The 14,457-nt window shown below is 63.0% G+C and overlaps 1 protein-coding gene across 1 annotated transcript; it reads left to right on the top strand.

The window, feature by feature from the left end:
- The first annotated feature begins 3,974 nt into the window (after positions 1-3,974).
- Positions 3,975-10,851, top strand: C1QL1 (complement C1q like 1). The gene is made up of 2 exons (XM_054281561.1): positions 3,975-4,648; positions 10,507-10,851. The coding sequence occupies exons 1-2, from the start codon at positions 4,085-4,087 to the stop codon at positions 10,684-10,686; spliced, it is 744 nt and encodes a 247-aa protein (XP_054137536.1). The 5' UTR covers positions 3,975-4,084; the 3' UTR covers positions 10,687-10,851.
- The last annotated feature ends 3,606 nt before the right edge of the window (positions 10,852-14,457 follow it).

The following is a 14,457-nucleotide window of genomic DNA, read 5'->3' as shown; positions in this document are numbered from 1 at the left end:
GGACACGTCCCCGAGCCTGTCCCCTCCGCCAGCCGTGTGGCCGTCGCCTCGCAGCGCTCACCGCCGGCGCTAATTAACTCCGGTGTTGGCAGCCCTTAATTGCCGCGCGGTGGGAGGGTGACAGCCCCGCCGTGTCCGTAATGAGAGGCCGCGTGACGGGGACAGCGACGGGGATGTGCCACCCACACCTTGTGCCCTCCCCCTGCCTGCGGCCGGGCTGTCCCCGCTGGGCTGGGGACAGTGCCCGGTGTGGGGATGGGGACAGTGGGGATGGGGACAGGGCCTGGTGTGGGGATGGGGACAGTGGGGATGGGGACAGTGTCTGGTGTAGGGATGGGGACAGTGGGGATGGGGACAGGGCCTGGTGTGGGGGTGGGGACAGTGCCTGGTGCTGGGCTGGGGACAGTGAGGATGGGGACAGGGCCTGGTGTTGGGATGGGGACAGTGGGGATGGGGACAGTGCCTAGTGTAGGGATGGGGACAGTGGGGATGGGGACAGTGCCTGGTGTCAGGATGGGGACAGTGCCTGGTGTCGAAATGGGGACAGTGCCTGGTGTGGGGATGAGACATGCTGGGACATGCTGGGATGATGCTGTCTGGCCACCAGCCAACTGCTCAGCTAGCCAGACAAGCAGATGGACAGCTGGACAGGCTGGTGGTCCACTGGCCAGCCAATCAGCCAACTGGCCAACCAGGCAACCAAGCCAGCAGCCAGCCCACCCCGCCTGGGTGTCCCACGAGCCTGGTCACTGCCAGTGAGCCACTTGGCCACCAAGCACCAGCTCACCACCCAGCCATCCACTTGTCCTTCAAGGCCAGCAGACAGCTGGGCCTCCCTGCCCACAGCTGAATGTCCCCATCCCATGTCCCATGTCCTTCCAGAGCCCATCCTGAGGACACAGTTGGAATTTGGGGGACAGCATCCCAACTCCTTCGGGCCTGCAAATGGCTGCTTGTCACCGTGAGATGACATCGGGCTCATTGGTTGTGTCCAGCTCTGTCTTAATTCCAGCTGAGCCTGCCCATGCTGAGCCACGGTGGCACAATGTCCCTGTCCCCCTGGCCAAGCGTGATCCTATGGGCACCATCTGCCACAATGCCAGGAGGGGAAACTGAGGCAGGGCACAGCGCCAGCCCCATGAGCCCCCTGCCCTGGCCCGGTCACGCTTCCCTTTCCCAAATCCTCCTCCATGAGTTCCAGGAGGTGCTGGGTGGTGGGCACAGCCACCCCCGGCCCAAGCTGCGCCCTTGGAGCATCGATTGTCCCCGTCCCCGCTGCCGGCGTCCCCAGCACGGCCCGGCCGCCCCCGCCCGCGTTGCCAAAGCAAACAGCCGAGGGCTGGGCCGGCATCGATTCTGCGGGAGCTGCTGTTTGCTTAACCTTTGCAGAGGAGCGGCGGGCGTCGAGCGGAGCCGCAGCCACCGCAGCCACCGCCGTGACAGCAGCTGCAGCCACCACTGCCACTGCAGCCACCACAACCCCTGCAGCCACCACTGCCACTGCAGCCACCACCGCAGCCACCACTGCCACTGCAGCCACCACAACCCCTGCAGCCACCACAACCCCTGCAGCCACCACCGCAGCCACCACTGCCACTGCAGCCACCACAACCCCTGCAGCCACCACCGCAGCCACTGCAGCCACCACAACCCCTGCAGCCACCACCGCAGCCACTGCTGCAACAGCTGCAGCCACTGCTGTCACTGCGTCCTCTGCACTCACTGTCACAACCCCTGCAGCCCCTGCTGCCACCGCTGTCACCACAGCCCCTACAGCTACTGCTGTAACCCCTGCAGCCACTGCTGCCACTGCTGTCACCACGACCATGGCTGCCACCACAGCCCCACAACCACTGCAGCCACCACAGCCGCTAATGCCACCATCACTGCACCCACCACCACAACCGCTGCAGCTGTGACAGCCACTGTTGTCACCACTGCAGCCACCGCTGCCACTGCTGTCACCACAACCACTGCAGCCACCACTGCAACCCCTGCTGCCACTGCTGTCACCACAGCCACCACTGTCACCACAGCCACCACTGCCAACACCATCGCTGCAGCCACACCACAACCACTGCAGCTGTGACAGCCACTGTTGTCACCACTGCTGCCACCACTGCCACCACAGCCACTGTGGCCACCACCGCTCCCACTGGAGTCACTGCAATCGCTGCTGCCATCGCTGCCACCACAACCACGGCAGCCACTGCTGCTGCCACCTCCTGCCTTTGTCCCTTTCCCACCTCCTGCACTCCCAAATGTGGCCGTTTGGAGCTTTGCCATCCATTCCCTGTGCCCAGGTGCATGGAGCTGGTTTGGGGACAGGGCTTGGGGATAGGGACAGTGTCACCTGGGGTGTCATACCCCCCATACAGTCCTGCTGTCCCACAGGCCGTCCTGGCTCTGTGGCTGCAGGGCCACAGCTTGGGGACACGGTGGCCAAGGGTAGTGGCCTTGCCATGGGGACAGGACAGCCCAGAGTGATGCACTGACCTGGGGTGGTGACTATGCCAAGGGGACACAATGTCCTGTAGCAACAAGGTGACCTGAGGCCGTGTCCCCACCACGAGGACCAGGGATGTCCCCTCACCTCCAGGTGAGATGAGGGCCCTGGTGCAGCCAGCGTGGGCCTGTCCTCCCTCTGTGTCCCCACCACGGCCACCCTGTCCCCACGCAGAGCCCCCTGCCCACCCGGGCCACCCTGTCCCCGTGCTGCTGGTGACTCACGCAGCCCGTGACCTCGCCAGGCGTATTTTTAGGCACTTGTTAAAGCAGAAAGATAACGAGGAATGGGGGGGTGTGCAGGGGGGGCGACAAAAATGATGGAGAAAAGCATCAGGGAAACAGCTGGTGACAAACTTTGAGGGGGGGACACGGTGCTGGCAGCGCCCCCACCCCAAAATGCTCTCCCCCTCCCCAGTCTTGGAAAGACCCCAGCAATAATTGCCTCCTTAAAGGTAGCTAATTGATTTCTGCTGGCTGATTAAAGCCTCTGCGGGAGCCGGGGGACATGCGGGGGCGATCGATGCCTGTCAAAAGTCCCCTTGGTTCCCCCTCTTGTGGGGCGGGGCTGGGGCTTGTCCCCCGTGTGTCCCCTGGGTTTGGCAGTGAGGGGGATGAGGGGAAGCCCCCTCAGGGTGTTTTTTGGGGGGCAGGGGGTTGATGACCCTATGGAGCTCACAGGTGCCACTGAGGTTGATGCCACCTCGGCGTTGTCACCCAAGGGCTGTGGCGGATGGCACTGAGAGTGGCCCCGGGCCGCTCTGTGCCCGTGTGTCCGTGTCGCCCTCCCCCATCCCCGCGTCCTTCGCTCACCCCCGGCGCTGGCGGCGCCTGTCACTTGCCATCGCGTCCCGCTGTCCCCGCCGAGGCTGATGGAGATGGCAGGCGACTGAGCGGGCGCAGCCGCGTGTCCCCCGTGCCATGAGCCCTCCGGTGCCCGGCCCCGGGCACGGCTCTTTGGCACAGCCCGGCGGTGCCGCCTGCGGGTGTCCCGCTGTCACTGTGCCACCAGCGGTGACATCCCATGCCACGGAGGCTGACCGCGATGGATGGGTGTCACTTGGGCTGTGAGGGAAACTGAGGCAGGGAGTAGGGGCGAACCCTGGGGATCACCCCCGTGGGTTTTCTTCTGTGGGGACACAAGTGACAGGTTCCAGGGGTGTCCCCAGCTCCACGGGGACACTCGCAGTGCTCGGGGTCTGGCGTGGGGACACCGAGGGACCCTCCATAGGATGAGTGGGGTCAGCGGGGCAGCCGGGGCCCATGCCACCTCCGTGCCTCAGTTTCCCTCCATGGGCGGGTCCTGATTGGATGGGCGGGATGGAGGGGGCGTGTCCGGCGGCGAGGTGGGCGTGGCCCGGCGGGGTGGGCGTGGCCCGTGCGGCGCGGGGCGCACCGGAGGCAGCGGAGCGCAGCGGAGCCGCCGCCAGCCCGAGCCCCCCCCGCCGCCGCCGCCGCCGCCGCCGCCCTGCTCCCCCCCGCCGGCACCATTCCCTCCCCCGGGCGCCAGCGCGCCCCGGCCGGGCGGCGGCTCAGCCTGGGCCGCAAAACTTTGCTGGCGGCCGCGGCGGGGGTGGTGATGGTTCTGGTGCTGGTGGTGCTCATCCCGGTGCTGGTGAGCTCCGCCGGTACCGACGGTCGCTACGAGATGCTGGGCACCTGCCGGATGGTCTGCGAGCCCTACGGCCCCGCCGCTCCCCCCCAGCAACCGGCCGAGCGCGGCCCCCTCCCGCCGCCCTCCACGCTGGTGCAGGGTCCCCAAGGCAAACCGGGCAGACCGGGCAAACCGGGACCGCCGGGACCGCCCGGAGAGCCGGGGCCGCCGGGGCCGGTGGGGGCGCGGGGCGAAGCGGGAAGACCGGGACCCCCGGGATTACCGGGACCGGGCGCTACGGGCGCGGTGAGCGCGGCCACCTACAGCACGGTGCCGCGGGTCGCCTTCTACGCCGGCCTCAAGAACCCCCACGAGGGCTACGAGGTGCTCAAGTTCGACGACGTGGTCACCAACCTGGGCAACAGCTACGACGCCGCCTCGGGCAAGTTCACCTGCGCCATCCCCGGCACCTACTTCTTCACCTACCACGTCCTCATGCGCGGCGGGGACGGCACCAGCATGTGGGCCGACCTCTGCAAGAACGGGCAGGTAAGGGCTGCCCGATCCCGGCTCCATCCGCGGGACCGGGAGCTCTGATATCCCCCAGCACGGGAGAAGGGCTGTGGGTGCTTCCCCGTCCTCTTCCTGCCTTCAGAATGGGTGCTCCATCCTTCTCCTGCCCCGGGGTGTCACATCCTCTTTGTGCTGGTGATGGACCGCGGGTGCTTCCCCAGGGGCCCCTGGATGCACCCCCAGGGTGCCACATCCTCCTCCCAGTGCCGATTGCGGGCTCTGGGTGCTTCCCCAGGGCCCCCATCCTATTCCCATCCCCAGGGTGGCACATCCTTCTCCCAGCGGCAGCGATGGGCTCTGGGTCCATGCACATCCTTCTCCCAGACACTGCCATGCACCCCTGGGGTGTTTGATCCTTCTCCCAGTGCTGATTACGGGCTCTGTGTGCGCCCCCAGAATGCCCTGTCCTTCTCCTACCCCCAGGGATGCACCCCCGGGATGTTTTGTCCCTCTCTGGGTGACAATGATGGGATTTGGGTGCGTCTCCAGGCTGCCACATCCTTCTCCTAGGCACGGAGCTGTAACCCCAAGGTGCCCTGTTCTTCTCACAGCGATGTGGTGGGCTCGGGGTGCACCCCCGAGGGGCTCTGTCCTGCTCCCCTCCCTGGAGCTGCATCCCCAGGATGCTCCATCCTTCTCCCAGTGACAATGACAGGCTCTGATTGTGTCCCCGGGGTACTCCCTGCCCTGAATGAGCAGCCCTGGGGTGTCCTGTTCCTCTCCCATGGACATTGCAAGGCTCTGGGTGCACCCCTGGGGTGTCCTGTCCCTCTCCCAGTGACAGTGCAGGGCTCTGGTTGTGTCCCCAGGGTACTCCATCCTGCTCCCCACCCTGAAGGAGCAGCCCTGGGGTTCCCTGTCCCCCTCCCAGTGACAGTGCAGGGCTCTGGGTGCATCCTTGGGGTGCTCTGTCCCTCTCCCAGTGACAATGACAGGCTCTGGTTGCGTCCCCAGGGTACCCCCTGCCCTGAATGAGCAGCCCTGGGGTGTCCTGTCCATCTCCCAGTGACAGTGCAGGGCTCTGGTTGTGTCCTCAGGGTGCTCCATCCTGCTCCCCACCCTGAAGGAGCAGCCCTGAGGTGTCCTCTCCGTCTCCCAGGGACAGTGCAGGGCTCTGGGTGCACCCCTGGGGTCCCCTGTCCCCCTCCCAGTGACAATGACAGGCTCTGGGTGCACCCCTGGGGTCCCCTGTCCCCCTCCCAGTGACAATGACAGGCTCTGGGTGCACCCCTGGGGTCCCCTGTCCCCCTCCCAGTGACAATGACAGGCTCTGGGTGCACCCCTGGGGTGTCCCATCCTCCTCCTCCTCCCATTCCCAGGCGCTGCCCCGTGTCCCCTGTCCCTATGCCAGTGTTGGGGACAGTCACCATCCACCCTGATGTGTCCCTGGAGGTTCCCTCAGCTCTTTCCTTGGCCACGGAGATGTTTCTTGGGGGGTGTCCCCCCCGGCCATGCCATTGTCCCCACAGAGGTCCCGCTTTTGGGGGGCTGCACCCCCCCCCGGAACGGGCTGGGTCTGAGTGGGGACATCACAGGGGACACCCCGAGGGTGGCTCCATCCTTCCCCTCCCCTCATCCCGCTGGAATCCCCAATGCCAGGGCTCAGCCTCGCCATCCCCACGCTTTTGGGGCGCCCCTTTCCCACACCAGGACTCGAGGGACAAGATGTGGCCGTGCCCTCGGGGATGTCACCGAGCTCAGCTCCCCTGGATGTCACCGCAGCTGCATTCCCGCGCCTCCATCCACGCTGCGTTTCCCCCGGCATCAAAACCCGCGATGCCTCCTTGCCCTGAGCATCCAGGACCCCCAAAAACTGAGTTTTCACCCCAAAAAGAGCCGGGCTGTGAGGAGGAGCGGGATCCTTGTCACCCTCCCCGAGCCTTTCCGAGCGGGAGCGCGGCAGGAGCCGCTCGCTCCGCAGCTTTTCTCCATCCAAACACTTCCAATTTCCTTTTATTGAGATTATTTTTGTCCTCCCCCTCCCTCCAGCCTTAAATTTTGGGGGTTTCCAGCGCTGTTTGGCACTTCTTGCTCTTTCTCCCAAACACTGCGGACTGAGCACCCCAAAAAATCATCTCAACCTTCAAATCTTTCTGGGGACCACCCCAAACCTTCCTACCCCTCAGATCAACATTTCTGGATGAATTTCCAGAAGCTTTGGAGCTCCTTGTCAAGAGGAGCAGCGCTCGGGCGGGCGATGCAACTTAATTAACGGCTTGTTAATTACTAACAAGGCATCGCCGCATCGATAGCTAGAAAGAAGATTCCCCCCTCAATGGCCCAAATAATTAAAAAATCGGGTTATTTAGGGGATTTCTGCTAAAAATCCCCCGTTCCTGGCATGGTGTGGGGTTCCCAGCAGATAAAGGCTGATCCAGGAATATTCAGAGCCAGTCAGAATTTGGGGGGGTCCCCTCTGGCACCCCAAAAATCCGCTCAGTGCTGCTGGTTTGGGGGCTGCCCATCAGCGTTGGGTCGGGGCTGGAGTTAATGAGAGCCAGGGGAGCTGCTGCTGGTGCTTAATTAGCATTAATTATTATTTGTATTAGCCTGTAGCTGAGGCAAGGGCAGCGAGAGGTGGACGGACGGAGGGACAGATTGATTGATTGATTGATTGATAAATTGATTGATGGATAGGGCTGGTACCAGGTGGTTTTGGGGTCCCCATGCTGTAGAAGGCAATCCCCCAGAAGGCTCAGGGAGGGTCACAGCCCCAGGGGACTCTTGGGGACAGTCCCCAAGGGTGCACAAGGACGTGCTGGCGGGTCCTGGGGGCATCTCCTGCTGCACCCAAGGGCCATGAGGGGCACCCAGGGCTGTGCCCGAGCATCCTGAGGAACATCTGCCACTCAGTTTGGGGTCTCAAAAGCCACCTCGGGGTGCTGGGCCATGGTGGCACATGGGGAACGCGGTGTCCCTGATGTCCCCAAGTGTCACCATACATGGCAGCACCTCACTGTCCCCTGAAAGCTCCTGGGTGCAGCCACCTTGGGGACCCCTCCAGAGTGTCCCCAGAGCCAGGGTCACCCCTCAGAATTGTCACTGGGCTCAGGGAGAGCGGCTGCAGCAGAGCCCGGGCTGGGGCCATGCCACCCCCATGGGGAAACTGAGGCACAGAGCAGCACAAAGGGGTGAAGCCACCGTGGTGGCCGTGGTGGCAGCCCCCCTCCCGTGGCTCTGCGGTGCCGGCAGCGGCTCAGCCCGGGCCCAGCGCTGCCATTTATCTTGCCTGGTTAGCGAGGGCTGGCGGGCGCGCCGTGATGAGGCGGCTCCTTAACGAGGCAAGACGGATGGCACCGGGCAGCTCCAGCTGTGGCGGGGGGGACGCCGCCAAATGGCTTTTCCTGGCTCTCCTTCCTCCTTTCCTGGCTCTCCTTCCTCCTTTCCTGGCTTCTTCCTCCACTCCCGATCCGCAGCAGGACCCAGGAGATTGGGGCGCTGTGACTGACCGGGGTCCCCCACCTGCAATGGGGACCTCGAGGTGACAGGGTGGGCACAGGGTGAATGTTAACAGTGGCTGCTGTGGGATCACAGCCTGGCACTCTGTAGGTTGCAGAGTTAGCATCGTCCCAGGTGCAGCTGGTGAGGAGTGACCCCCGGGACTCCTGTCCTGGGGACAAAGGACAGGACTGCAGGGGACACCGTCCTTGTCCCACCGCTCCGGGCCACCGCAGCCGCTCGCCGATGCGAGCCCAATTAAGAGGCGATTCTCGTCGCTCGTAATTAGCGGCACCTTCTCCCGGCGCTGCGCTTTCTGCATTTCACTTGGGATTTCAGCAGCCGCCTTGTCACTGTCACCCAGCGCCGCGATCTCCCCGCGAGGCTCCGCCGGAGATTTGATTACCCACAGAATTCTGCAGCGGCTCCAGCCACGGAACCGCTGCTGCGGGCGGGGACGGCTCCTGCGGCTCTGCCGGCACCCAGGGAACCTCTCTGGGGGTGGATGGGGGTCCCTGTCACGGGGATGGGCGTTCAGCCCTCGCCCACACGCTCACGGTCCCCGTGCGGCTCCCGGGATGCAGGGTTCAGGGTTTGGGTTGGGACTGGGATGGGAGATGGGGGGCTGTGTCCCAAAAATGGCCCTGGATCCAAACCCAGAGATGGGGGGCTGTGTCCCAAAAATGGCCCTGGATCCAAACCCAGAGATGGGGGGCTGTGTCCCAAAAATGGCCCTGGATCCAAACCCAGAGATGGGGGGCTGTGTCCCAGACATAGCCCTGGATCCAAACCCAGAGATGGGGCGCTCTGTCTGAGCTGTGCATCCAAATCCAGAGCCAGGGTCCTGTGGGAGAGCCGTGGTCCCGTGTGGAACTGTGGTGCCACGGTCCTGTGTCCAAACCGGGATCCAAACGTGGATTTTGGGGTTCTGTGTCAGAGCTGTGGTCCCACATCTGACTCGTGGTCCTGGATCCAAACCTGGATTTGGGGTTCTGTGTCTGAGCTGTGCATCCAAATCCAGAGCCAGGGTCCTGTGAGAGAGCCGTGGTGCCATGTGGAGCTGTGGTGCCACATCTGACCCATGGTCCTGTGTCCAAACCTGCATCCAAACCTGGATCCAAACCTGGATTTGGGGTCCTGTGTCTGAGCTGTGCATCCAAATCCGGAGTCAGGGTCCTGTGGGAGAGCTGTGGTCCCGTGTGGAGCTGTGGTGCCACGGTCCTGTGTCCAAACCTGGGTTCAAACGTGGATTTTGGGGTTCTGTGTCAGAGCCGTGGTGCCACAAATGACCCACGGTTCTGGATCCAAATTTGCATTTGAGGTTCCCTGTCAGAGCTGTGGTCCCACATCTAACCCACGGTCCTGTGTCCAAACCTGCATTTGGGGCTCTGTGTCACAGCTGTGGTCCCACATCTGACCCACGGTCCTGGATCCAAACCTGCATCCAAACCTGGATCCAAACCTGGATTTGGGGTCCTGTGTCGGAGCTGTGCATCCAAATCTGAAGTCAGGGTCCTGTGAGGGAGCCGTGGTCTCGTGTGGAGCTATGGTGCCACGTCTGACCCACAGTCCTGTGTCCAAACCTGCATTTGGGGTTGAGTCAGAGCTGTGGTGACACAAATGACCCACGGTCCTGGATCCAAACCTGGATTTAAGGTTCTGTGTCTGAGCTGTGGTCCCATGTCTGAGCAACATTCCTGTATCCAAACCTGAATTTGGGGTCAGAGCTGTGGTGCCGTGTCTGACCCACGGTCCTGTGTCCAAACCTGGATCCAAATCTGCATTTGGGGTTCTGTGTCAGACCATGGTCCTACATCTGACCCACGGTCCTGGATCCAAACCTGGATTTGGGGTTCTGTGTCTGAGCTGTGATCCCACATCTGACTCGTGGTCCTGGATCCAAACCTGGATTTGGGGTTCCGAGTCAGATCTGTGGTGACACAAATGACCCACGGTTCTGGATCCAAATCTGGATTTGGGGTTTGGTGTCAGAGCTGTGGCGCCATGTCTGACCCACGGTCCTGTGTCCAAACCTGCATTTGGGGTTCTGTGTCAGAGCTGTGGTGCCATGTGGAGCTGTGGTCCCACATCTGACCCACGGTCCTGAATCCAAACCTGGATTTGGGGTTCTCTGTCAGAGCTGTGATCCTGTACCACACTGGGGTGCTGTGCCTGGGCTGTAATCCCGCACTGACCCCACACCCGCAGTCCCCCGCTGTGCCACTGTCCCTGTCACACCCAGCACCGCTGTCCCTGTGGGTGCCCGCGGGGTCCAGGGGGGCTCCGGGCGGTGCTGGGATCCCACGGGGGGATCCGGGACCCCCCTCGCTGCCCCGGGGCGGGCGGATCCGATTGATGTGTGTGAGGCGTGCCCTGAGCCTGTGTCCCCTGGGCAGGTCCGGGCCAGCGCCATCGCTCAGGACGCCGACCAGAACTACGACTACGCCAGCAACAGCGTCATCCTGCACCTGGACGCGGGCGACGAGGTGTTCATCAAGCTGGACGGGGGCAAAGCCCACGGCGGCAACAACAACAAGTACAGCACCTTCTCCGGCTTCATCATCTACTCGGACTGAGCCCGGCGCCCCCCGCATCTCCCCGCAGTGACCCCCCAGCCCCACGGCGTCCCTGCTGCCCCCCAGCTCCTCCCCGGCACCCCCTGCCCACCCATGGATCCCCCTCCCCGCTCTCCCGGCTGCTCCGAGCCCCCTGTTCCCGTCAGGGCTGGGGGCTGCAGAGGTTTGGGGGTGGCACCCCCATGCCCGGCTGTGCCCCCCTGCCCCGCCGCTGCTCTCTGCCCGCCCCGGGGCGCTGCCGGGACTCTCGGGGGGTCCCCGGGCCTGGGGGGGCTGTGCTGGGGCGGGGGGTGACAACATGGTAAAGCAGAGCTGTGATCTGTGCCGGTCTGCTGTGTGTGTCCCCAGTGTCCCCAATGTCCCCAACGCCGGGGACGGGGTCTTTGTGCCACCACCTCCACCTCCCACCCCGGCGCCGCTTCCTTTATCAAACCAGTCCCTGTCCCTGCACCGCTGTCATGGGGACACTTGGGTGCCACCCTTACCCAAGCCCTGTCCCCATGAGGTGGTGTCCCCCGAGAAACACAGCATTGTCACTGCTGGGGAGGGACACACGGAGCCATCGGGACCCCCGGGCACTGCGCCCGTCACCGCTGCCTCGGCACGGGCGGGACGTGGCGCGATTCGAGGTGACAGCGGCTGTGCTGGGGACAGAGGATGGGAGCCCTGGGGACACGGAATGGCCGTGGGGACAGGACGGGGCTGGGTGTCCTCCTGGATGTATGTGTGTGTGTCCGTGTGTCCTCAAGAATGAGTTTTGATGTCCCCAGTGTGTGTGTGTCCCTCAGGTGTCTGTCTGTGCCCCAAGGTGTATGTGTGTCCCTCAGGTGTGTGTCTGTCTGTTTGTCTGTGTCACGGGCATGTGCGTGCCCCCAGGTGAGTGTGTGTGTCCCAGATGTGTGTGTTCATTCCAGATGTGTGTGTGTGTTCCAGATGTGTGTGTTTGTTCCCAAGCCCCTGCGGCTCCCGGCGCTGTTCCCCGGCACCGATCCCGGCTGGAGGCGGCGGCGGGGCCAGGCTGGATCGCAGCTTCGAGAAGAAGGTCCCTGAGAACGAATTGCAACCTGGGGACCCTTCGGAACCTCCCAGGGCCCCCCTGGATCTTCCAGAACCCCCCGGTACCCCCGGGCCCTTCCCCTTTCTCGCCTGCCGGGGCTCGGAGCTGCAAGAGCTGCTGCCGCCGGCAGGGGGCGCAGGCGGCGCCGAGACCGCAGCCCCCATAGCGCATCGCGAGGGGCTCGGCACTACAACCCCCATGATGCACCGCGCGGAGCGCAGCCAATGGGAGTCGGAAAGGCGTAGCGGAGCCAATCAGGAAGCAGGGAGGGGCCTCGCGGGCAATTTAAAAGCGGTGCGGGGGTAGGAACCTGCTTAGAGCGGAGGGGCTGGGGCCGGGGCCGGGGCCGGGGCCGGGGCCGGGGCCGGGGCCGGGGCCGGGGCCGGGGCCGGGGCCGTGGTCGTGGTCGTGGTCGTGGTCGTGGTCGTGGTCGTGGTCGTGGTCGTGGTCGTGGTTAGGGTTAGTACACTAAGTGGGTGCAGTGCCCTGTACGAGGGGTTTTGGGGCCCCAGAGGAGGGACAGGCGCAGTGAGGAGGCCGTGGCTGAAGAGGGCGGCAGGTCGTGAGGGGCTGAGCGGCCCCTGAGGGGACGGTGTCACCACCATGGCCTGAATAGCTACAGGAGAGGCTTGGAGCCGGGGCGCCTCTCCCTGGCCTGGATCCCCTTCCCCAGGAGGCTCCCTGGGCACATCCCGAGGGAGCGGCTCCTTCCCCGGGGTCCGTGCCCGGCCCGGCCACACAGCACGGGCAGCCCGGGAGCTCTGCCATGGAAGTGCCTCGGGAAGGAATCACCGTGTACCAAACACAGTACAGCACGTGGTACAGCCCATGATTGTAAACATTTCTCACTGCATCCTTCAAAATGGTTAAAGGGCTCCAGGCTCCTTTGGACCCATAGCCCGGCCCTGTGCTCCATCCACTGCAGGAACTGCACCAAAATGCTGCACAATGGAGAGAGTCAGACCCACTCTTAGAATTGATGTGGAATATGCTCAGGAAATTTTAACACTCTCCCTTTGTTCCCTCCCTGCTGCAAGGAGGCCAGGTGAACTCATCCAGCAGCAGCAGTTGGGTGTTTGGAGAAGGAAGGTGGGCTGGGATCCCATATGGATCAGCAATTGTTCAGCAAACTTTCTGGCTATCCATCCATCCATCCATCCATCCATCCATCATCACATTCCTGCCCCTCCAGACTGGCACTGAAGCCCCTTCTCAGCAGCAGCTCCAGAGGTTCCTCACCAGGAATTCCTCCCTTGATTTTAACATGGCATTCCTGCTAATATACTCAAAACCAGAAGGGATTTAACATTACCCTGACACACATTATTATTGCAGGTACCAAGCAACAAAATTAAGGTCAACAGGGTTGCCATAGGCCAGAAAGAATTATCAATATAAAATCACAAAAAAAGGGTTGATTGTTCTCTACATATTGACATGTTGAGTCGGTCACCTGGTGTTGGATGTTGGGAGAAGGAAGGTGACCTGGGGTCCCATCTGGGTCAGAAACTGTTCAGGAAACTTCACTGTCACCCATCCTGGAGCTGCTCTGGCCCTGTTGGCTCCCCCACAGCCCATCCCACATTTGCTCCTGGTTTCCTCTCCAGCTCAGCCCCAGGGCTCCCAGAGAGCAGTGCCAGGCTCTGGCTCCTTTAAGGAATTTAATCCTGCTGCAGCAGCTCAGTGACAGCTCGAGGTGGAGCCAACAAAGAACCTCCCAGGCTCCATCCCCTCCTGGCAGAGGGGTGTTCCAGCTGAGCCATCCTCTCCTGCTGTGTCCCTGTCACCTCCCTGGCACTGCAGGGCCTTTTGGGGTCAGTGCCAGCTCCTGCCCACTTGCTGGGGGCTCTGCCCATTTCCCCTGCACTCCCAGGGCAGCTGCCCCAGCAGCTTTGTGCCCTAAATGTGCTCCTCAGCACAAGGGACCTCATTGCAGACCCCAAAGTGTGACAGAGCAGCATCCCCAGAGACCCCAATCCCCATCCCCAGACACCCCCATCCCCAGAGACCCCAATCCCCATCCCCAAACCACAGACATCCTTATAATCCCCATCCCCAGACACCCCAATCCACAGCTGCACCCTCTGCCCGGAGCTGCCTTCATCCCCTTCCAAAATCCATCCTCATCCCTGAGCTGGGGGGACACGGCTGTGAGAGGGGGCTCAGGGACTGGCTGGATGGTGACAAGGTGACAAAGGTGTCCCTGAGGGCTCTGAGTGTCACCGGGGCTCTGCAGTCCCTTCCTCACTGACGCAGTGAGCGTGTTCACAAAGGTGACACAAAGCTGCAGTGCTGGTGACATCCAGGACAAGCTGGAGAAGTGGCACCAAGAGGTCACAGTGAAGTTCAACAAAGCCGAGAGAAGGGGCTGCGCCAGCACAGAGTGGGAGAAGAGCTGAGAGTCCTGCAGGGAAGGACAATAAAACCAAGGGAAGGGGCTGCACCAGCACAGGGACAGTCCCAGCACCAGCACAGAGTGGGAGAAGAGCTGAGAGTCTGCAGATAAGGACACAGTGAAATTCAATAAAGCCAAGGGAAGGGGCTGCACCTGCACAGGGACAGTCCCAGCACCAGCACAGAGTGAGAGAAGAGCTGAGAGTCTGCGGAGAAGGACTGGGGGGTTCTGGTGGAGGAAAAGCTGCACCCGAGCCAAACGCCAAACACCAAACGCATCCCGGCCAGAGGAGGGCGAGATCACCGCCCCGGGTCCAGCC

The sequence above is a fragment of the Melozone crissalis genome, unplaced genomic scaffold, assembly GCF_028551555.1.
Source record: "Melozone crissalis strain CALT ecotype California unplaced genomic scaffold, PUWL_Pcris_2 ptg000032l_1, whole genome shotgun sequence".
NCBI classification, from domain to species: Eukaryota; Metazoa; Chordata; class Aves; order Passeriformes; family Passerellidae; genus Melozone; species Melozone crissalis.
The sequence above is the reverse complement of the archived record's forward strand: the minus strand, read 5'-3'. Positions and strand labels throughout refer to the sequence as shown.

Coding starts and splice junctions, on each gene's coding strand:
- C1QL1 (XM_054281561.1), top strand. CDS start 4,085: ATGGTTCTGGTGCTGGTGGTGCTCATCCCGGTGCTGGTGAGCTCCGCC. Junction 4,649..10,506: donor ACCTCTGCAAGAACGGGCAG/GTAAGGGCTGCC, acceptor TCCCCTGGGCAG/GTCCGGGCCAGCGCCATCGC.